Source organism: Centroberyx affinis, unplaced genomic scaffold (genome assembly GCF_046629955.1).
Source record: "Centroberyx affinis isolate AG114_WGS23_722 - 3 ecotype Tasmania unplaced genomic scaffold, CSIRO-AGI_Caff_v1 ptg001581l_1, whole genome shotgun sequence".
Taxonomy (NCBI): Eukaryota; Metazoa; Chordata; class Actinopteri; order Beryciformes; family Berycidae; genus Centroberyx; species Centroberyx affinis.
The window spans coordinates 83,225-107,012 of record NW_027280031.1 but is presented as its reverse complement, the minus strand read 5'-3'; the positions used below and the strand labels follow the sequence as shown (position 1 = coordinate 107,012).

At 39.8% G+C, this 23,788-nt stretch overlaps 1 protein-coding gene across 1 annotated transcript in view; it reads right to left on the bottom strand.

Annotated features, from left to right (window-relative positions):
- Positions 1 to 2,154: 2,154 nt before the first annotated feature.
- gfra1b (gdnf family receptor alpha 1b) overlaps positions 2,155 to 23,788 on the bottom strand; it is a 32,340-nt gene continuing 10,706 nt past the window's right edge. Inside the window, 7 exon segments of the mRNA XM_071527847.1 lie at positions 2,155 to 2,307; positions 2,413 to 2,460; positions 5,831 to 6,030; positions 7,543 to 7,677; positions 8,714 to 8,823; positions 10,369 to 10,541; positions 11,182 to 11,360. Of these exon segments, the coding sequence (XP_071383948.1) occupies positions 2,155 to 2,307; positions 2,413 to 2,460; positions 5,831 to 6,030; positions 7,543 to 7,677; positions 8,714 to 8,823; positions 10,369 to 10,541; positions 11,182 to 11,360 (998 nt within the window).

Genomic DNA, 23,788 nt, shown 5'->3' with positions numbered 1-23,788 from the left:
AGTCTGTCCTCTAAGGGCTGCGTCCTTGTCTGCCGATGTCACTCCACACCAGGACTGATGTGATCTGACTGACAATTGCAGCCTGTCTGCCAGGTACTATCACATAATCCTGAGTCCAAGTTACTAAAAGCAGAGATAAACTAACATGGGGAAAGGGAATGATGCAAGCCAAAACGAGAATTCTGTAAATGCCTTATCATTTGCTGTTGACTGAAACCATGACTCCAGTGTATTTTAATCACTGTTCACTGTTTTTATTTCAGCTATTTAGGCAAACATTGAATAAATAACAAAATCCTAAAATGTATTTCATGGCTAATATTACATATGGATATTCCCTTTTTACAAATGTTAAGTGTCAGAATATCTAGTGCTGTTAATATCTAGAGCTCCAATTAGATTAACACATTTATGCAGCTGTTACTGACCCAAACCTTTGTTTCATGTGTTACTATCACTATCTGTTATGTTTAAACAAAAGCACACCCTTTCAAAAACCAAATCTGGTACACAATCCATATTAAAGTGCATCATTAGAAGGTCAGTTTAGATGTCTACAGGGATTGTACATGGATGTGATTTTATTAGACACCATATTTTACACATTTTCAGAAATGGATGTTTAAAGACATGTTTTCATTGTTCATCATCATTATACTCTACATTCCTTGATGAGTTCCTTTAATAATTAGGGTGTCTTTTATGTCAATGTTTTGATCTTTTCCTCCATTTGCCTCAGCAAATTGTAATTGCAATTGTTAGCGGTCAATGTCTCTTGGCTTTTGGCAGTTGCTCTCACTTATGGCTACGCACACATTCTTTATACATCAAACCCTGTCCATTCACTCCTGTCCTCTCTCTTGGCAAAGATACATTAACATGAAAAAAATGGTGGCAGACTTAAGAGGCTGCTTTCAAACCATCAAAAACATACTTCAGTTCAGTAGCAACACAAGAATGAAATTACTTTGTTTTGGCTGTTAAACATAGTTTTGTCAATGCTTTGTGGTCTCATTTCTGTTACAGAGAAAGGTTGAAATTCCTGTGGACACTTGGTAAACAAAATGTTTGAGATAGCATTACCTATTATATGCCATTATATGCCATCAAAATATAATCACAGAATAAATCATACCTGGAATTCTTCCACCACATGAAAGAACCATCACCCATCGGCTGCATATCACATTGTATAAATCATAGCTACACTGGATAAAGCTGACAGGCCCCAGTTACCAGATACTAATATACACTCTCAAAAACACAACAGACAATATGTTACAAGCTAAAGGCAGCATATTGCAATATAGTATACACTACATGTATCATATGTACAAAGTGTTCTTCAAGAGGTAATGTGATAAAACCACCACCACAATCAAATCAATGTACAAAACAGACTTGTACCTTGTACTGAACATGTTCAAGAGAAAATGGTTACTGTCTTGGGACTCTATGATATGTTCGCTTCCTTTGAGGATATTCTGACAGGATGTGATGGGCTTTTAAAAGGGGAGGTAAAACGTTTCACTTTAGCCTCCTTTAACCATATTCCACACTGGGTGTCTAAGAAATAAAACGTGGTATTTGTCCATCTTAACATGTGACAGATGAACAGACTTCTAGTTTCAGTTGCTGTTCGTTTCTTGAATTAAAGCAATTATTTGGACAGCACAAAACTAAGCACAGTTAAGCAGAGAATGATCCACTTTATGCTCAAATGAGTGTTCAGCCACATTGGCAGTCCAATCAGTCAAATGTGCACTGATTGCACATCCCGAAGAAGTGAATTTCTTCACGCGGGTATCAATTCACAGGGTTAACTCCAGAGTGTTCCTGCTTGTGAAGCTGATTTTTGAAGTTACCAAAGTGCCCCCATGAGGGACGGAAGGCAAATAGGGCTGATATCTCCGCAACAGCTTCAGCAGGTCCACTCTTTCTGTTTCCAGCACAGCAAGAGCACAAACTGAACCATAAAGGCAACAAGAAATCCTTTAATATGGTTTCAGTACGTTATGCTTTCACCTTGTTGAGTTGCTCCTTTTAGTTCTAAGAAAACTGTAGGTGTGAAACTGTCAAATGTCCAAATTACAATGAGTTGAATTACTTCTGGGGATAAGGGCAGAGGTGTTGTTGATCCATTGTCCAAAAATTCTACAAAAGCTGGAAACCTTGAAGAGGTGACACTATGGGCGTAAAGGCAAAGGTTAGGGCGAGGAACATACTCGAGGGATGCAGGCAGGTGAGCTCAGCTGGTGAGCTTCTAGCGATGGCATTTGAGTCACTGGATTCATCCAGTTGAGGGTTCTGGGGAAAAAGACAAGAGTGTTACGTTCAAACTGAATTCCCACTTACTACCAAATATGGCTGCCATGCGAATAAAGCGAATGGGCAGAAGGAAACGATTCTTACCACACACATAGCAGTATCCACTGTTAGATTAGACTCCAATTTCTGGGCCTAGAAGGGAGGAAGAAAGCAAGCAAGCATGAAAGAAAGAAGCAGAGCAACACTGACTTCCATTCATTTTTGTGAGGTTTGTTTTGACTTAAGTGTTTTGCACATCTTTCAAGATCACAAAGACGGGGCTGGTGGAGCTATGCTATGGAATATAGACTGCCTGTTTGCATTACTATCCCTTATTTAACCAGCCTCAATGTATATGGCTTTGAAGAAAGTCTCTTGGGCATAGTCTTAATCGTCTTCTGAAGAGGTCATGCAAACTCAGTCACTCCTGAATACCGCATTAGTAAAGAAGCAATTGTTGGGAAGCAAAGTACTATAATTTATGATAATATTTTCTCTGCCCACCAGTTCCCATGGACCTACGTGGACCTCTTTGTACAATCCTCCTGCCTTCATATTGATCTTCTGTGTCTGTGTGTGTGTGTGTCTGTGTGCGCGTGCGTGTGTGTGTGTACAAGTGTGTCTGTGTGAGAATACATGTTTGTGCCAACTCAAGGTTATGACAGTTTAATAAATTAAAACTTTTTTTCAGGCTGCTCACAACCTTTTCACACACAAACTCACACACATGGATTTGCACAAACACACAACACACACACACACACACACACACACACACACACAGATACAGAGATGGAATACAGCAAATGATAAAGTGACTCTATAGTGGTTTGGGAACATAATAAACACACCACCCATTGGTTCGTAAGTAGAAAAATTCTATAAAACAGAATTGTGGAAAAGAATGATTAATTGCTCAATAGGAGGTCTTTCCTCCTGGAGGATCTTTTTGCTGGTGATAAATCATATTATCGCTATTAAAAGCCAATATGATAAATTGTCTGGCTTGAAGTATGTGATATCATCTCATTTAAAAATATAGTCCTATAGTATTTACCACAGGAGAACAGCAGAGGTCTGAAATGTGTTGCTGAAGCCAAAAAGTTCCAAAGGAGCTTGAGACTATGCACAGATTTTCGAATGAGGCCTCTGAGGTTGTGCTCATGCACATGGTGAGACACAAGTGTAAATATTAGTATAAATCTAAGTGTAAATGTTGTTCTACAGTAAGAAATAATGCAGTTGTGTTAGTTTCAAGCAGCACAGTCATTGTCGTAACAATGGTTCTGTGTAAGCTACTGCATTACCTTGTTAAATAAATCCCTGAAGAGTTCCAGCACTAGGGGGGCAAACTTTTTGTGTGTGTGTGTGTGTGTGTGTGTGTGTGTGTGTGTGTGTGTGTGTGTGTGTGTGTGTGTGTAAACAAGTGCACACGTGTATGGGGCCACCATATGTAAAGGGTGGAGTGTAAGCTACCACTGCAGGGCATTTCTGATGTTAATGTGGCAACCAATTAGCTTTGACATGACAGCTTTGGCAATTTTGACTCCACACTGATGTCTCATCTTTCTGCCCAGGAGGGGGGATTCTGTGCATGTAATCATAAAGGCATCCCAGACCCACCAAGGTGACAGAGCCAGACCTCTGAATGAGACCTATGACATGCAGACTGAAGCTCTGACTGGGTCTCTACCTGATGTTAAGGTCTCGATGTGGATTGAGGCAGTCCCTCTCAGAAGATTTGGAATGTTTCTGATTATTCCAAAATTTAAAGTGACTTGGATTTGCGAGGACAACTTGACGTATGGCTAACATTTAAAGCCTATATATTCTTTCAGACATTTGTCATAATGTAAAAAAAAAGCTTCCACATTTGTCCTGCATTATCCCTTGAAACACTACTGTGTTACCCTCTCAGACCAAGAACCTCGGGGTGATCCTGGACAACCAGCTGTCCTGCTCTGCCTACATTGCAGCGACAACCCGCTCATGTAGGTTCTCCCTCTACAACATTGGCAAAATTCGACTGTTCCTTACGAGGGAAGCGGCACAACTCCTGGTCCAGGCACTTGCCATCTCCCGTCTGGACGACTGCAACGTTCTTCTGGCCGGGCTACCTGCCTCTGCCATCAGACCATTACAGCACATTCAGAACGCTGCAGCCCGTCTGGCGTTCAACCAACCAAAATTCTCTCACGTCACTCCCCTCTTCCCTGGCTTCACATCTCTGCACGCATCAAATTCAAGATACTAGTACTGGCCTACAGGGCAGTACATCAGACTGCCCCTCCCTATCTGCAATCTATGGTCAGGTTCCAAACCTCGCCTCATTCCCTCCGCTCCTCCACCCTTGCAGGTCGCCTCGCCCCTCCATCGCTACGTGGGCTCAGAATTGGCTCATCCCGGTCGCAACTCTTCTCATCCCTGACGCCACAATAGTGGAACGAGCTCCCCCCTTCTGTCAGAACGGCCGAATCACTGCCCATCTTTCGGCGGAGACTAAAGACACATCTCTTCAGGTTACACCTGGACCCTTCTTGAACGAACTATCTTCTTACCCTTCTTAAACTTAAAAAAAAAAAAAAAAAAAAAAAAAAAATTCAATGAATGCTACTTATTCCAATTAAAAGTCTTAGCTGATGAAGACTGTGATGCACGGTTGGTTTCACTACTGTTGACAAAATGTACTATTGTAAGTCGCTTTGCACAAAAGCGTCTGCTAAATGACGTAATGTAATGTAGCTTAGCATTCTTTAAAGGGGAGGACAACTTGACATTCTTTAAGGGGTCAACAAGGGACACTGCCACTAGCTGAAAAACAAACTAGTTAGCTAGCTTGATATTATGTAAAACTAATTAGCTTGCAACTAGTAGCAGTGCCCCTTTGATTCAGTGAGGAATGCTAAAATTAAGAAAAATAACAAACCCAATTTCATAATGTCAAGGTGTCCTTTCACAGGCCAATAAACATTGTCAGTAAATGGGTGATATCAGTGGAGGTATGAGCTGGCTGACAGTCATCCCTCTGAGTCACACACAATCTGACTGGGCGGCTCCATCATTTGGGGATTCATGACAAAGAACCCTTGTATACCGTAAACCTCAGCCAACTAGACATACAAGATGTGGTAAATGTACAATAAGCCTACATATACTGTGTAGTCAAATAAAATGTGCAGCACAGAGGTGTTGGTTGTGATATCAGAATGTTGCTTGTTTGATTAGATTAGTTTCTGTTGTTTCTTGAGGCATAATGGAGTAAAATGAAAATTATATTCAATGATTTGGATAACTGCAACTGAAACACACACACACACTCACACACACACACACACACACACACACACACACACACACACGTCATATTCTAGTAGGCACCTCTTGTACATTATGAAACTCTTTGTTGATGAATCTACGCTTAACCGTTTAGCTTAAACATTTAGGTGTTTTTGAAAATGTAGAAGTCACAAGAAAATGCCATTATAAACACCACTGTCTCTGCTCTCCTTATCTAAAACCTCACCTGTAAGGTCCCACAGAAGTGATAGAGGGGGTCGGCCTCTAGGTTCAGTTTGTTCATGTTTGTCAGTGCATCCAGTGCGTTACTGGTTCGCTCTTTAGTCCTCTGAGGGGTGCTCGGCTCCAGCACAGTAGGCTGGATTGGGGGTTGGGGTTGCCACACTCCAACATCAGTACCGTTGCCAAATGCCTGGATGGCGTTCCCTACAAGAATATAGAGTGTATTTATTCATGCTACTCTTGATCCTGTACACATACAAAATCTTTAAAGATTCGTTTTTTCTATTTTATAAGACAGTATCCAATGGAAAGTGACAGGGAAAATGGGAGCTTCAAAGATTAGATTTAAACCCACAATGTTGCAATTACATGTAATGTTCCTCATCCACCAGAATGCCTCATGTCCCCCATATTTGAGAATATGTATAATCTGTACATCTGACAAGTTTTCAAGTCCTTAGTCTAGGAAATAAGTGCAAGCAGCATGGCACAAAAGGTTTTGTGGAATGTCTAACAAAAAAAATGCCTGAAATTGACACATTTGATCATTGGGTAGGAAGATAAATGCCTTGGCCTTCCTCATGAACCTTTACAAACCTCTAAGACCATTGTGGTCTCACATAAATTAACTTACTGACTGACTGACTTGAAATGATAGAATTCCAAACATTTTCTTTCCACTCTTTCTTTCTTTTCAACATTGATTTGAGGTTTAAAGCAACACACTTTTCCACAAGCAGAGTGTGAGTCAAAAATCACTCTTGCTTGATTGATCAAACTGATTCCCCATTTCATTATAAATCTATTCAAACTGAATGGGCATCAGTTAGTAGTTTGCTTTCAACTTTGCAATTCAATCACTGTTGCTTGAGTAAACCACAATAAGTTCTAGACTTCCAACATAGAAATATCAATATAATGAGTGAAGGAACAGCGGTGCTCAGAAGCAGTGTTGCTCATACTAGATGAGTGTCAAAGTAAAAGAAATTGCACTTGAAGGGAGAATATATCAACACATGATGCCACCAAATGCCACCGCGGCATAAAATGTAATCCTATTTCCTACCATCATCTCCCAGGCCCACCATTTCATAACAAGCCAAATTAAGAATAGATTTCGCTGGCCTGTCTGACCTTATCCAGCGAAGAATATTGGATTTGTGTTCCACCATCAAATGCTTTTAAGATGTACATTGGGACACCTTGGACTGTCAGTCTTAGTTTAGACCTGACTGTAGCTGTGTTAGAGCTTCTAACAACACTGTGTGGATAATACATGGATCAACTCGGGGATGTAGTGGAGGGAAAACACCCATAAACTCAGTTTACCCATTTTAGCCTGACATGAATCTTTATGACCTAAATTCATACAACACCTCATAACAAGTAGTATCAAACTGATGTAAGTTAATGAGGATAGGGTCTTTAAAGGGGCAAAAAGCATAAACTAACACTTCTGAATGTATTAGCTTTTTATTTCCCACTACATTACTAAATAAACTAAAATGGCCGAAATGTTTATTAATTTTCTTACAGTTTACATTGAACTTGAACACATATTTTAACAAGTTCATACTACCTGCTAAAGAATACATTTTGCGAATGGTTTCAAAGATTTTCAGTCAAATGTGACATATCCATCATTTGAAAAAAACTGAAGGGGGGTGAAGGGAAGGGGAATGCATTTCTGGTGGATGGCTGGATATGGGAACTCACGTAGGCATCGATTGCTGGTGAAAAGCTCAGAAAATTTGTCACATTCCGCCTTGCCGTTGCCGCTGCTGCTGCAGTCGCACCATGGGGACAGGCTGATGCCGAGAGATCGCAGGTAATTGGGGGTCATCACTGTACCTGGAGCACACAAAAACAGAAAATATACTTACTACTCTCTCTGGACAATGGTGCAGTTTAAAATCTCAGCCTGTCAGGTTCACATGGTGGCCACTGGTGGTTCAAATCTCACTACAACTCTGTGGGACATTATTACTCCTCTCTACATATATGACACCTGCTGACTGAGGAAAGGCAGAACAAAACTACAGATTCTCTACAGTTTATTTGACTGTAATCTTTGCTGTCTGACTGCCAAGTTACACGTACAACAATGTGATTTATTATAAAATGCCAGCCTGTGTTGTCTTATGATCATAAAAACATTTAGCTATATATCCTCATACATCTCTGTATCATAGCAGTCCATGTGTGACTATAAGAGTTGTGTTAATGAGAAAACCCTACATGTAGTAGAATTACATATTTTTAATGATTTTAATTAACAACTGAATTAATAATGAATATGAGTTATTTATTTAATTAATTAATTAATTCAAATCAGATGGGTTAACAGGGCCGTACAATTAAATGTCACATGTACAATTGAAACACTGAAGACTTTGCTCATCTTCACATTTGCTGTGGGGATGCTGAATGCACAAAACGTCCAGGTCAGGGTTTCAGTCATTTCATAGCAAAAAGGGGAATAACAAGCAACTGGATATTATCAGACATAATCAGTCAGGCGGTTTCTCATCCTCCATTCAGTGCCTAAAACTGAGCTCATCTAAAATTGAGATGTAAATTTAGATGTAAAATCTACATCGCCTGAGTAGCTTCATCATTACACCTTACTGGCTTTACTGATGTAAAGGATTGATGTAAAGGATTTTACTTTGAAGTGAATACAGTCTATTATACAATGTAGTGAACCAACAGCAACCAACAACATGGTGTGTACCGAGCAACCAAGTACTTTAGTCCAGTTATACAACTAACTTCTCTTGGAAAATTAGGCAAATTTGAAATAAATGTAAAAAATACAGAGAGAATAACTTAAGATAAGATAGTACTTTATTGATCCCCTTGGGGAAATTGAGGACATTCAACTTACCAATAAGTCCAGAGTAAGACAGTAGACAGTCAGCATAGTTCTCCCTCAGACAGCCTGATATGGAACGAGGCTCTGGCTGACAGTTGCTGATGAAGTCTGCTAGTCTTGACCTGAAAAAACATAGATACAAATTATGGATGCACATTTACTGATTCTGGTATTGAATTTCATGCTGATACTGGGCTAGGTATACTATTGGTAGCCTGGGTAAAATAAGGTATCAGGATCAAAGGATCATTTCACCAATACTTAAGTCCAGTACCAAGAACACGCTGACGACTGAAGTCAAATCAATATTATGTAGCATTTTTAAGCAGTAAATATGACAAAAGTGCAGTGGTTGAGAGCATATACTGGCTGGCTTAAAAAAAAAACAAAAAAAAAAAAAACACATCAGTGTTTATAGTCACTATACAGTGGGAGTACAACCCCCCAGTGAAAGTATTACATCCCCTTGCAATTTTGCACACTGACAAAAAACACTCTTTTGTTTAATCAAAATGTAATGGAAATTCAAGAAATTCATGTGAAAGTATAAAGTTCAAATAATGATGTCACTGGCAAAACTTCTTCACTAAATGAAAAACTGTTTCCATGATAAAAAAAAAATGTTCACATACATATTTTTTTCTGACAAATTATACACTGGCAAAAGTATTTTATTAAAACTGAAGTTTGTGCAGTTGGAGGCTTTAGGAGCTGGAGAATTGGTGTTGAGAGAGAGTGTGGGGAAGATTCTCCTCATTATTGACATAAGCTTATTGTTTAACATATGCACACATACATTGGTAGGTCACACTGTAATGGAAAAACCTCTGCATTCAGACATCTCTGAAGTCTTGCAGCATTTCTGGCTCAGAACAAGATGACTGTACCAGAAAAGCTCGGTGCACTTGGACTACATGATGTAATTTTACTTGAATCCAAGGACTTGACACTTATACAGTTGGCATGGAGGACAATATGATCCGAAGACCAGACTAAACATGCAAACCTGCCCTGAACCCTTCTATCTGCAGTTGAGACGCTTTTAATTGAATGCATTAACAATGTAATATTAAAGCACTTCCAGTGAGTTCATTTTCCAAGTCTTGGTGTTGTACCCCATAAAAATCACTCAATGACTCCACTTCACTCCACTTTATGGATAAATAACAGCTGAGTAGTGTTTTTCCAGTTATTCTAAAAGGTTATCCTTCTATTTGTTAGATATAATAGAAGGTTATCCTTCTATTATATATCTGGTTACAACAGAAAGCATAACATTTATTTTGTCTCAGTAGACAGACCATGTAACTTATCTTACTGCTGATTTATGCCTCAGTGTTTTGAAAATGTATATGTGTGTAGGGACACATGCAGGAGTGTATGCTTATCCATATGCTGCGGAGACTCTCTGTGCACGTTACATGCACCTCCTGGACAAGTATGCATTGGACTCACAATGCCTACACATAAGAGGTTCCCTTATCAAAGCAAGCAAACTAAGTGATCCATTTCACACGCATTCTTAATAACTGAACGCAGATGTGAAAAAAACTTGACTGAAATTCCGCTCTCTCAGCATAGATCACACACTAGCATAAAAAAGATAGATCTCGTATTCGATTTGGAAAAAGATGAACTTTACCATGGATCCCCCCGTGCTGTCTTACCTGCAGATGTAGTTGGTCTTGCATGCGTTCTGAAGAGACAGACAGTTAGGTTTATCCTTATCCTCATAAGAGCAGACAGGTACAATGGTTTGTCGCCGGCGTTCTGCACACGCAGTCTGATCCCCCACTGGACAGGAGCAGAACAGCATTCCGTAGCTGTATTTAGGCGGAACCTTGATTTTGGAAAAAAAGACACAGTAAGCGATTGGTTGTGTTGTAGTCTGTAGGGCAGACAACCTTCAGATCCTCTCATGCGTCCGGTGATATCTGACGAGCTCTCTCGTTTTGTTGTCTAAATAAAGAGAACTTCTTCTTCAGAACAACAGGAAAACATTGCTTTTATATCCCAGAATGCCTCTTAAATCTGTTCAGAATATGAACATATGGGCTGTTTTCATTTTGCAAAGCATTTTTGAAATTATCTAAACTTTCTACCAAACATCTGTTCGGCATCTAGCCCAGCTACATCAAAAATGGCTTATAAATGTGACAATTTGCAGCCACCAAAATGACCTCCACCCAAACTGGAACAGTTAAATAAGTTATCTCATCCAATTTATGAATGTCTTTTGGCATAATGTGAACGTGGGGCCCTTCGCTCAACCATGGCTCTTGCCACCTGACATGAGTCACGCGTCACCTGGTGTAGGGCATAAAAAATGGGAATGTAATTGGCTATTGTTGGGGCAGAGAGTAGGCTTAATGTTAAATTGAACCTGGATTTAAAATAACCTCTTTCCTTTGACATTAGACGCCTGTTTGGGCTACAGAAACCCAAACAGAAAATAAACTGCAAATAGCCCACAAAATTACCTTGTCAAAGAACTGTCGTAGGGCCTTGTGGCATTTGCGCTTGTTGCACACCTCAGAAGTGGACACCCTGCTGGTGCAGGGGCTGATGTAAGCTGAGCGGTATTTCTTACATGTGTCGTTCAGGTTACAGGCCTTAGCAGCGTTCAGACAGTTGTTCTCCTTTGTGGATGCAGGCTCGCCTGAGGGGGAGGGAGAGAGTGAGAGAGAGAGGGAGAGATTGACAGATTATTTCATGCTCCTTATTTAAGGATTCATACTTTGGTAGTGTTCCTTTGACAAATTTATCGTTCTTTACTCATTATAAAGCATTGTTTACTTCAAAATGAATAAAACCTTGAGAGAATGGGATGAGGGAACACATAGATGCAAGGAAAGGAGAGTATAGCCAAGAGTAAGGTGGAGCAAAAAGAGAAGAAACTGTACTATACAGTAGAAATATTTCAGTAATGGAAATATCATTGTCTTGCAGTGCAGCTAAAAGGTTTTCCTACAGGGACAAACCGAAGGAGCAATGAGAGAAGCTATGTTTTACTTTATGTTTATACTTATAGAGGTCATGTAATTCTGATCCCAGCATGTTCACTATTGTACACAGTTCCTTCACCTCTTGAAGTCAGATTTTTTCAAGCAAGCTATTATTCAGCCAAAATACCCAGTCTTAATCCATCACACCCACAAAATTACAGACCATCTCCAAACTTCCCTTTCTATCCAAAGTCCGCCAGGTCGAGGAAGTGGTTTCTAAGCAGCTCTGATGTGGTGGAAAAAAAACTTTTTTGATAAAAAACGAAATGACAATCAACAATGACATTCTAATGCCTGCTGATGTTAGGGAGTGCTCCATTATTTTATTTAATATATATTTTTGAATATATTTTGGCCATTTTTCTTGCAAATTTATATCATTTATGTCCATCTGAAACTGCAAAAAATAATTTCTGTCCTCCAGTTCCAGTTATCACAACGCCTCAGTTATATTAAAATCAGAAGCCACCTCCTGAGGAGCTACTGTAAGAGTGTTTTCTTAAATTCAACTATGAATATATTTACAGACACAGTATAATCAACGTGGACAGAGGAATCTTTTAGAAGCTATTTTGTTATAAATTATTGGACCAATTTATTGCTCCAACTGCTCACAGTTGCTTTGTTATAAGCTTGAACACAGAATCCATTGGCTAAATGATGTACTTCAAATTGATATCAAATTCCTCTGTCAAACCTCATTAGGCCTTGCCTTTATGATCAAACCCATATGTGCATTACAGAAAGATACAATTAGACTTATACAAACCCCTTTTGGCAGGAATTATGTTTTCTGGCTTACCTATTAGACACTTAAAGCATACTAGCAACACCTCAGCAACAAGTGACAGAATGCATTATGTTGAGGACACACTAGAAGACTTTTAAAATATATAAACATAAATACAGTATGTGTGCTTCAAAGTACCTTACATGTTCTTTTGAAGAGTACACAGCAGATACTGTCCTTCTGAAACTACACTATAACTTCACTTAGGCATGAAGTAACAACAAATAATACAAAAAATTACCCCTTTTCATCATTTAAGTAACACATTTATGATAAAACTGAAAGCCAGTCTTGGTTAAATCCACCAATTGCAGGGTTCTTGGGAGTAGCAAACAGGCAGAAACACAGGTGGCAGTTCACGCATGTATTATAATTATTAGTAAAGTTCATCACTGGGTTACAAACAGTCCATTGGGTGTCCAATATAACACAGTTGAATGTGATTAAGTCTGGAGTATGGTTTCTAAAAAGAACAGGGAACAAAAAAATATAATATGCAGGCCATTAGGGTGATGAACATAATTAATGCAATTAATAAAAATAATACAAAGGACCATGCATATCCATCACAATTGGCATTAGCAGAATGAATAATGGCTGATGAATATACATTTCAACATCAGTGTTTAGACACCAAGTGTGAGATGCTCTTCCTGCGTGGGAAAACACGTTCCAGTTCATTAATATTAGGCATGGCTTGGAACAGAGTTTAGAGCAAACTTGCAGCAACGACACATAGTTCATGCACTTATTTAGAGGAGTTCAGCGACATGAAAGAAGGCTCATTCTGAGCTGCCTGGCTTGGCAACAATACTCCACGTATTGCATATGGACACAGTAGTATAGGGACAGACAGGAGCGGCAACCCAGGGAATTCTTCACAGCGTCTCTCTATGTGTGTTTGTACGACTACTGCTAGCATTATTTGGGGCTAGAGTAGGCTTCTCCTTCCCTTTTTTGTCAAATCTCACATAAATAGCTAGGGTGAATTCTCTGTCCCCATCCTTACACAGAACATAGAAATCTGAGTGTTGAAAATGCACAAACCTGCTCACAAGATAGCATTTTCCCTCCACTCGCTTACATAAAGTCATATCCACCTAGCTTTGCCTACAGCTACCCTTCCAATATGCCTTTCCTTCGACCACAGCTAAAGCACTCTGTGGCTAACATTATGACTCACACACTCTCATTTTTCTCATTTGTTGTAGTCAAAGTCCTTCCTGCTCGACTGACTCCTGCTCACTTATACAAACTGTATCCTCAGCCTCTGCATGGAAGAATGAATTCAGTAATTCTGCCTTTTGATGTGGAATTGAAGCTCACTGCACTCTTTCATGCACCATAGAATGAGCCATGATTAAATTGGAATACATTCTTGAACCTTGGGTTAATCACATATTACAAAACCCATTACTTACATCTGACAAGTGCATAGAGATGTGGGCTGTGATCCTTTAGTCCTGTTTGTAGATTGTGGGCCGTAGGTGTGACAATTTTACCTCAATTACTGTGACCCAAGAAAGAAAATGCTAAGTATCACAAATGTATTAAAGCCACAATTTTCAGTCTGTAAAAAGTTCTTAGTTTGTGCACCCATAAACTCCTGAGAAGTCAGTATGTGTGTGTGTGTGTGTGTGTGTGTGTGTGTGTCTTTCTCTCTGTCTGTGTGTGTGTGTGCATGTGTGTGTGTGTGTGTGTGTGTGTGTGTGTGTGTGCAGCAGAGGGCCCAAGCTTAGTGTGAGTAAGTAGGTTGAGGCTGTAAGTCACAGTGCATGTCTGACTCTGTATAGACATAACAGCCCAGGGCAGGAAAAAACCTTTTCTATCAGGAGCTTTCTTGCGTTTAATGAGCTAAATTTGGGGTCATTTTTCCAGAGTGATTTCATTAGAAACCCTGTTTCTATTGTGTATAAGAAGAACACATCCAACGAAAAGGGAGAATCATGACATTATGTTGCAATACACTGCACCAGTTGAAACAACGCTCTCTTTAATATTCTCCTGTCTATTTTTCATGCACATTTTTGCTATGTAGTAATACATGACAATAGTAACACCATTTGCAATTGCGTTTTATGAACTTAAAGGGGAATTCTGCCAAAAGTACTGAGCCTTGGTGATTTAAAGTTGAGATAATGAACAGTTGTTTCATTCAAATCTCAAACAAAATTACAGGGAGAGCCCCATGTCATTCTTCCCATCAGAAATGTGTTGCTATTGCTCAACAGGTTGTGAGGCTATTAAGTCTTGACATTGTGTTCAGTTGTTTGCATGAATCGGGCCAGCCGGCTCTAGTAGTGGGGCTATGGCTAAAGTGCGATGAAAGTATACAAGAAAATTGACGAAAAATTGAATTGAAGAGAGACCTGATTAGGGCTATGCATCACTAGAAAGTTTTCAGTATTGATACTAATTCCAATACTTCAATTTTATACTCCTAAAATGATGCTTTTTCCATGATATTTCTTCATTGAATGAATGTACATTTCTCAATGAAATAGAGCAAATACTTTTCTGTAATAGATAGTAGATAGTAACACTGTCTGCTTTTCTAAACAGAATCAGACCATAACAATTTTATTGATAAAAATGTATCTCATTTTAACAATAATTTGGATCAACCTTTTTGTTGATGTTGATTTTGTTGATTCTGTTCAATACAATTTGATGCCTTGATAATCATAGGGTATTGATATATATTTTAATACTTATTGATTCGACACCAAACCCTAGACCTGAATGCCTTTAAAGTAGCCTACCTTACTTTAAAGTAACACCTCTGTTCAAAAACCCATTGGCTTCAGAACAAAACAAATCTCATTTGGTCTCCTTAAGTTGCAGCCCCTGAGCCAGGCCACCAGCTTGCCACTGATATAGACCCAGTGACATGAAATGACAGGCCAATGGAGCAAGCACTGGAATCTGACCCTTTGACCGCCAATAGGTTGATACAAAAGACCTTTTGAACAACCGCCAGCCAGGTAGGCTTTAATCGGATTCCCAAGGAAGAGGTTAATTATGGTGTCCTGGGGCTGTGCTCACTAATACAGAGAAAGTGAGAATATGAGAACCAAAGGTCTCTATTGTATAGCTGCCAAAATGTCCAGTCTTTGTGTAATGCCCTAACTTATGAAACACCAGTGAAATTTTAGCAGTGTGCATAACACACTTCTCATATGCAGTACTCTTTCAGAGGTGTTGTTGTGGCTCAGCAAGCTATAGGGCATACACTGTAAAACAAATTTTGTAAATATATTCAACACTGGGCAAGCATCTGTGTCGGGGCACTGGCTCATCTACGGCCTATGAACTCTACAGGGGCGAAGTCAGGACCCTAAACGTTTCTCCTCATAAATACTGTTACATTTTACCCAGCTGCAGTCTCTACTAATGCAAATGTCATTTGAACATTGACTTATATCTCCAGCAGTTATACAACATTGTAATTGCCATGGGTTTATGTTACAAAGCTATCTGGCTGTATTATTCTTTTTTTGTCCTTGTAGATTGTGAATAAGGGGTTGTGGGAGAAGTGACATGAGTGTTGTGGAAACTTCATATTAAGCTGTAACAGCCTGGACATAAGGCTAGTTTTGTGAACTAAGTTGGTAAAGTACCACACACCAAACACAAAAATAGAGCATAAAAGGTAAGAGAAAATGTTATGAATTCAATACCTTGCAAAACTGCCAAAGGGGGAACAAGATGCTACTTAAAGGCCTATTTCACTGCTGTGAATATGATGATTTATTAAAACTAGGTCACCCATGTAGTAGAAATGTGCAATTATTTTTGAAATTGGAGCCCTATGACCAGAGAAAACTGAGAAAACGGCTGTAGATTCCCCATATTGCTCTTAAGGGGGAATCCTACAACAACCAGAATGCATTGCGTGCGTCACTGACTCTGACGGTGCGTTCACGGTCAGTGTAGCACCAAAGACAAAGTTAGCAGAGACAAAGTAGCATTATATCTCTTTACTGAGGCTTACTTTCATTTACAAAACGTTTTTCCTCATTGAGTCTGGATAAATCACACCCGTTTTCAAAGGATCATAAAACAAACCAGCGCGCTGGACTCAGTTACGTTCTGTGGATCAACTTACCGAGTGCTGAACGGTGCCGCTGGATGTAGCCGCAAGTTACAGGTAAAGTTAACAGTCGCTGTTCGCTGTTGTTCCGTATTCAGAGTTGGCAAAGTCCGATATAATATTCTGTCAGAGAACAAAGTCAGTTACGACATCAGCTCAGCAGGGGTCACTGGTAGAATGGGTCCACCGGTGCTGTGAGGCAATCTTGGTGAAGGTAAATCACTACTAATCCACACCTAACACACACTAGTCTGGTCCCCCATAGGAGTCACAAGCAAAATTCAGATGGTAGAATTTGGTGAAAGTTCATGTAACTGACCATATCACAGCTGTACAAATTCAGCTGGTCTGGCTTCTATGCTCCCATTCGCTATGGTTTTACACCTCCTCTCCCTCACCATCTGGGGGGAGTAGAAGGTTAATTTATACCAGTCTAATTCCAAACCGCTGGGTTTGAACATCCATCAACACCTGTGTTTTCTGGCAGGAATTTGCAGAGACCCTCATGCACTGACAGAGACTGCAGTTTCCTTATTCTCTTGGTTTATGTCTGCGGATACAGGGTAAGAGCTGGGAGTCACCTCTGTGCAGAGCAAATCAAGAGCACCAGTAGAATTGTCTGGACTGCTGCCACCATTAAGCTCAGGCGGTGGGGTCAGAGGTGGAGGAGCACGTCCTTAAGGACTCTCTCCACTGTTCTGGATTACAATGTTATGCCAAGAAATTACTCCAGCCTGCTCTTTTTATTCTCTGAAAGTGATCCAGGAACAGGGATGGGAACATGTGGTCGTGGAAATGCCCCTCCATCTGAGCACAAAGTGACAAAACATCCAAGTAATGTAGGATCCACAGCCCCCACTGCCTCATGGGTGCCAGGACATCATCCATTTAACTGTTACTTACTTTTACATTTATTAGATAGACTCAATAAACCAAAGAAAGTAAAAATGACAATTTCGTTCTCAAGTACCGGGAATCAATTTGATAGTACACTGGTATATAGTGGTTAAGTGACTGACGACTGACTGACTGACTGACCTGAATTTGGCTCCTGGTGCCCACGTCTTTCGTTGTGGGAAAAACGAATTCATTCTTTTTTTTTTTCAAAACTCACCAGCCCAAATACTAACATGGTTATAATGCACACTGGATCCCTCTAAATGCACATATATAAAGTCCCATTTCAAACTTCCCCACAATATATGACAGTTTTACTCAATCCCTCTAAACCTATGTAAACCCTCCACTTACAGGACTCTTCGTCATCTCCCATAATGGAAAAAAAACAGCAGAGGGCAGAGCCTTCTCCTTTATGGCATTCTTTACTGGTCTTTTGCGGTTTAACAGAGGATATTCTAATCCTATTTAACAGTGCTGGCAATGGTAGACCTAAGGTTCAGTTAACCTCAAGTCTCCAGGTTGTTGGTGGCACACTGTGATATGTTCAAAAATGCACTTACAGGTCAAGGGGGCGATATTCAGCTGGGCCAATTACAAACAGAACTGTCCATTTACTGTCTCATCATCAACAGTTTCGAAGTCATTTTACCCTAAAAAGGATGTTAGCTTCCTATTTCCATGCATTAGCAGTTAAAGACATGAACCTGCATTTATGTATTTATGGACCTGAATATCAATCTGGGAGATGTAAGGACAGTCTGAGGCACAGCCAGCCTCTGACATAATGACATTTTGAGAATGCGTCTGTGTCTCTGAGTGTATTTGTATGCATGTGGGATGGTTTGCGTGTGCATGGTTGTCTCTATGCGGCATTATGTACAGTATGCATAAGCATATGTATCTATGTGTAAGTTTGTATTGTGTGAACATGCAGGTGTGTGCACATGTGTGTCTGTGCAGGTTGTGGTTAGCTAGCATCAAATAATTCTATGCCTGACTAAAAACATTAGCCTGTCTCACTTACAGGCTATAGCCTTTTATTTAGTCATCTCAAAGCCATGATGAGCCATGGCTGACATCACTCACAGTTGCATATCCACTTGGCTCACTCCACACATCCTGTCATGACTGAGCCATCAGGTAGGCTCATCTTGGTGAGGGATTTATGCTGCCATTCTCCAAGCTACTTTGCCCGAGCCCCCATTTTCTAATAACATTCATACATTATGTCTGAATGGAAGAGGACAGTGAGTGAGTTAAGTGACTGTGTGTGGTCGTGTATGTGTGTGTGTGTGCGCGCGCGCGTGCGTGTGTGTGTGTGTGTGTATACAAATTCCTCTTTGACTTTATCTCTGCCTTGCTGATACTGCCTCAGACATAGTATTTGCTCAATTAGATTCTTGGCATGATTCATCTTATCAATAATGATATTCTGTCTGCATGATGCTAATGCAAGGTATCAAAACCCAGTATCTCAGCAAATCAGAGTTATCATTTTTATTTCTTGGTTGATGCTGCTCCAAAGTAACAAGTCATGTCCCCTTAACCTGACTGTAAATCAAATTTACATTGCCTGCAGAAGTCTGTAAAAAATACTTAGGCTATTAGTTGCACAACATGCGGCATTTGGTGTTATCTGTTCATTTTCTGGGAGAGTTTCGGAAAATTTCAAATGATTTCCCAGCGATGATGTTTGCATTCAGACTCATTGCATGTAAAATGTGAACCCCATGACAATACATTTTGACAAGGGCATCTCTTCCTCTGTTTTTCTGTCTGAGTTTGCGTCTACAGAACAATTGCAAGAAAAGTAATCGTAGTACGATATATTCTCGTCTCTCACACAGCACACCTGCTGGCCTGTTTCATACCTCTGCGTAGTTATGGATCGCTCTGTATGTGCGTCATATGCGTGGGTTGCAGACCAGGTCTGTGCAGATGTTGTGCACCTCTATGATTAATCTTCAAGAGACAATGGAACAGAAGCTGTTCATGCAATTCATGGACCTTCTCCAACATCACCATCTAATGTTCAAGTCAAATGACGTGCTCTGTGCAACCTGCTGCACAGGTTTATTCGTTTATTCGGATCCCCATTAGCTGCCACTAACGTAGCAGCTACTTTTCCTGGGCTCCACACACAACAAAATATAACATATATAACAAGATATATAACACATGTAACAAGTCTCAATAAAAACATATTCAAGAAATAAAAAGAAATAAAAAACAAAAAATCACAACACATCAAATTGCATTCCATCGTGGTTGATCAGGTCGGTTAATTAACGTTAGGGTTATTGTTAATGTGTTTTTTAAAACTTGCCTTACTGGGTGCTTCAATGATCATAGTTGGTAACTTGTTCCACATTGTGATGGCCCTATACATTACAGAACTGCACACTGCATCTGTTCTGGGTTTTGATTTAACTAGATAACCCCTAGTAGCCTGCCTGATAGTGTGACTATGTTGATCTCTCACATAATTTATTTGTGAGTACAGACAAATTGGTTGTTTACTATAACAGATATTCCAGAAGAAACCCATTAGATCGCATGCCAACCTCTCCTCTACTCTGAGCCATGAGAGACTGGCATGCATTCTCTCTGTACTCTGCCTCACACTTAACGGACAGGGCAGTGCAAGCCTTGTAGCTTTATTCTGAGCTATTTGGAGCTTAGACAGATATTTTTTGGCTGCACCCAATCAGACTGATGAGCAGTAATCAAGGTGAGATAAAAACTAGTGCCTGTGTCACTAGCATTCTAGAGGCAGGGGTAAAAAAAGAGGAACATGTTCTGATGCATGATATTCCTCTACCCATGACATTCTTGACAATATTTTCAATACGTTTCTCCCATGATAGCTGCCCATCGAGTCTGATACCAAGCAAATTTGCCTTTTTAACCTGTTCAAAATCCAAGCCTTTGAGTGATAGACACAGCTGCTTATCATTATTAGTGGCATGTTTGGCCCTGAACATCATACTTTTGGTTTTTGCTACATTCAAAACAAGTCTATTCTCACATATCCAGTCAAGTAATAGTTGCAGTTCAGATTGAAGTGTGTTCCTTAACTCAGTTATGTTATTTGATGCAAAATATATAGTTGTATCATCTGCAAATAGAGTAGCACTGCACTTATCCAAAACATAGGGCATGTCATTGGTAAATATTGAAAAGAGTAGCGGCCCAAGGCAACTCCCCTGGGGCCCGCCGCACTATAAGCATGTAGGGGAGGAAAAACTACCATTAAAAAACACAGACTGCATCCTATTGGATAAGTAGCTATTCATCCAATTGATTGCTGTAGGACTAAACCCATATGCAGTTAGTTTTGTTAATAATAACCTATGGTCTATAATATCAAATGCTGTGCTAAAGTCAAGTAACACAGTTCCAACCATCATTTTCTTGTCAATATCAGATAACCATTTGTCGATCATCTCTGTCAGTGCTGTGCACGTAGAGTGATCTGCCTTATAGGCATGCTGGAAATCAGAGTTTAATTCATTGAGTGAAAAATAGTGTGGTATCTGTTCAAGAACAACTTTTTCCATTAGCTTGCTCAACACTGGAAGAATACTAATGGGTCTGGGTCTGGGTCTGCTGTTGGTAGCTGAGAAACTCTCCCGTTTGTTTTTCGGAAGAGGTGCAACCTTGGCAGATTTCCAAACCTGGGGGAATATCCCCTCCTTCAGACTCAAGTTGAAAATATGACATATTGGCAATGAAATTACATTCGAAACAACTTTAAGTAACCGTCCATCCAGATTATCCATACCAGCTGGTTTATCATTGTTTAGCCTAGCAAGTAGTTTTTCCACCTTTCAAATTTCTATAGGTTGAAACTCAAAAACACATTGTTTGTTTCTCACCATAGAATTGGTTATTATTTGAAACGACATACCACCCCCACTAGGGGAGCCCATTTCCTTTCTTAACTTATCAACTTTGTCTGCAAAATGATCATTGAAATGGTTTGCAATGTCCTTTGCTTTTGTTAAGAAAATTCTGTTAACCTCAATGAAAGAAGGTACATTATTCTTGGCTCTACCCATAATTTCATTCAGGGTTTTCCAAAGTTTGTTACCATCATTCTTCCTCTCCTGAATTTTGTTTTGATAATATGCTTTTTTCTTCCTTCTGTTTATTGTAACTTTATTTCTCATTACACAGTACATTTGCCTCTTTTCAGTTCCTTTAAAATCTATTGCAGCTTTTTTCAGCTGGTCTCTTTTATGCATACACTCCCTAAGTTCTTCATCAATCCATGATGCTTTATTAGATCTTACTGTTAATTTTCTTAATGGGACATGTTGATCAGCCACAGAGAGAAATAGTTCAGTAAATAACTTGAGGGCTTTTTCCGCCTCATTTAATGCCAACACTTGGTTCCACTCTACATTCTCTATATCTCTAACAAAATCATTTTCACAAAATGTTCTATATGACCTCTTATACAGTACTTTAGGCCCAGCTTTGGGAGTTATGGTTTTTCTTACTAAAGCCACAATATTATGATCACTGAACCCCACAGGGACAGATACTGCTATAGAGCATAATTTGCTGTTATTAGTAAATATGTGGTCAACACAGGTTGCAGATGTTTGCCCAGCATAATTGCAATACACTCTAGTTGACTTGTTCACCATCTGAGTTAAATTACAAATGAGTGCAGTGCTGTTCAACTTTTTTCTCAATGGGCATGAATCCGACAGCCAATCTATATTAAAGTCACCAAGGACAAATATTTCTTTACCGATATCTGTTGCCTTCATCAGCACAGAACATAATTCTTCTACATATTGCACACTTGCACTTGGGGGCCTATAAACACAGCCAACAAAAATCTGTTTACAGTGAGCAAGATGGACCTCCAACCAAAGAGCCTCAATACTAGGAACCATCAGGTCCAGTCTAACCTTGGTGGGAATAAGGTGGGAATTTGTATATATTGCTACGCCTCCCCCAAAAATATTCCTATCATTTCTAAAAACGTTATAGCCTGGTATGGCTACCCCCATGTCTGTGATTGAGTGGTCTAAATGTGAGACAGCAAGTACATTGATATTTTCACTACTAATTAAGCTAGATATTTCATCAACTTTATTTCTTAAACTCCTGACATTAATATGAGCTATTCTTAACCCCTTTTTCGGTAGATTCAGTACCATGCTTTTCGCAGTTCATATCAACCAATGATCCAGCACAGTTTATATCATTGATTGGGGGCCTTCTCTCTGCTCAGTCACTGCTCCTTGGCCTCACAATTAGGCAGTCGTAGCTGATGATAGCATAATCTCCTCTTGCTCTTGCCTTCATTGCGGATAATAGCTCAGCTCTTCTTTTCCTCTCTCGTTCAGAAAAGTCCTCACTGATGTAAACTGAGGTGTTCTTCAGGTTAGATCTTGCCCTGGCCAGGATTAGCTGTTCCTCCTTAAAACGCAACAGCTTGATCACTGCTGATCTCGGCCTTTCACTGTCGCCTCTGAACTTTCCATTCCTGTGAGCCCTCTCAATTTCCACAGAGGCATCCAGCTTAAGTTTTGTGGTGAAGTTCTTGTACTTTGGACTCTGTTTCAGCCCAGGTTTCATCCGCTTTATCTGGTCCAAGTCCATTAATCACAAGATTATTTCTCCTGCATTGATTCTCTAGGTAATCCATCTGCTCATTGTCTCGCTTCACAGCTTGTCCTGATTTCAGTTCATTAACCTGCTTGGATATATCCTTAGACTCACTTTGTTGGGCCTTTTGGTGTTTCTTTAGATCATCAATGGCATTTTGAGAGTAATTCAGACTCACCTTGAGTTCTTGTAACTCACCCAACACTGAGTCCACTCTTTTGTTGGCTGAGTCCGGGATCATTTAAGAAAAACTGCAAAATGCAGTCTCCCGCCTCTTCAACAGATCCTCATAAAAGCTCTTCTGCTGGTCCAGTAATTCCTTAAGAGTGTCCATTGTCACATACTCATCATCATTCAGAGTTGCTTTGTTTGCATTTCTGTTGCAAGTGTGGTTGTTGTTTGCAAGGCTCACCCAGCTATTGCTGTGGAGTAGGCCGAAACCAATCCTTCAAATATCTCTGATTGTAGAAACCATCCACAATGTTTGACTTTATGGTAGTAGGTCTATTCAAACACACTACCTATATCATGCAAAATGTCCATTCATTCCTTGCCAGAAATCAAAGAAATATTCATTTCACATATGTCAAACAAACAGTGTCAAAGCTTCAGCGGCCATCTTGGATGCCATAACATTTACAAGGATATAGGTAACACAAACAAGGTACAAC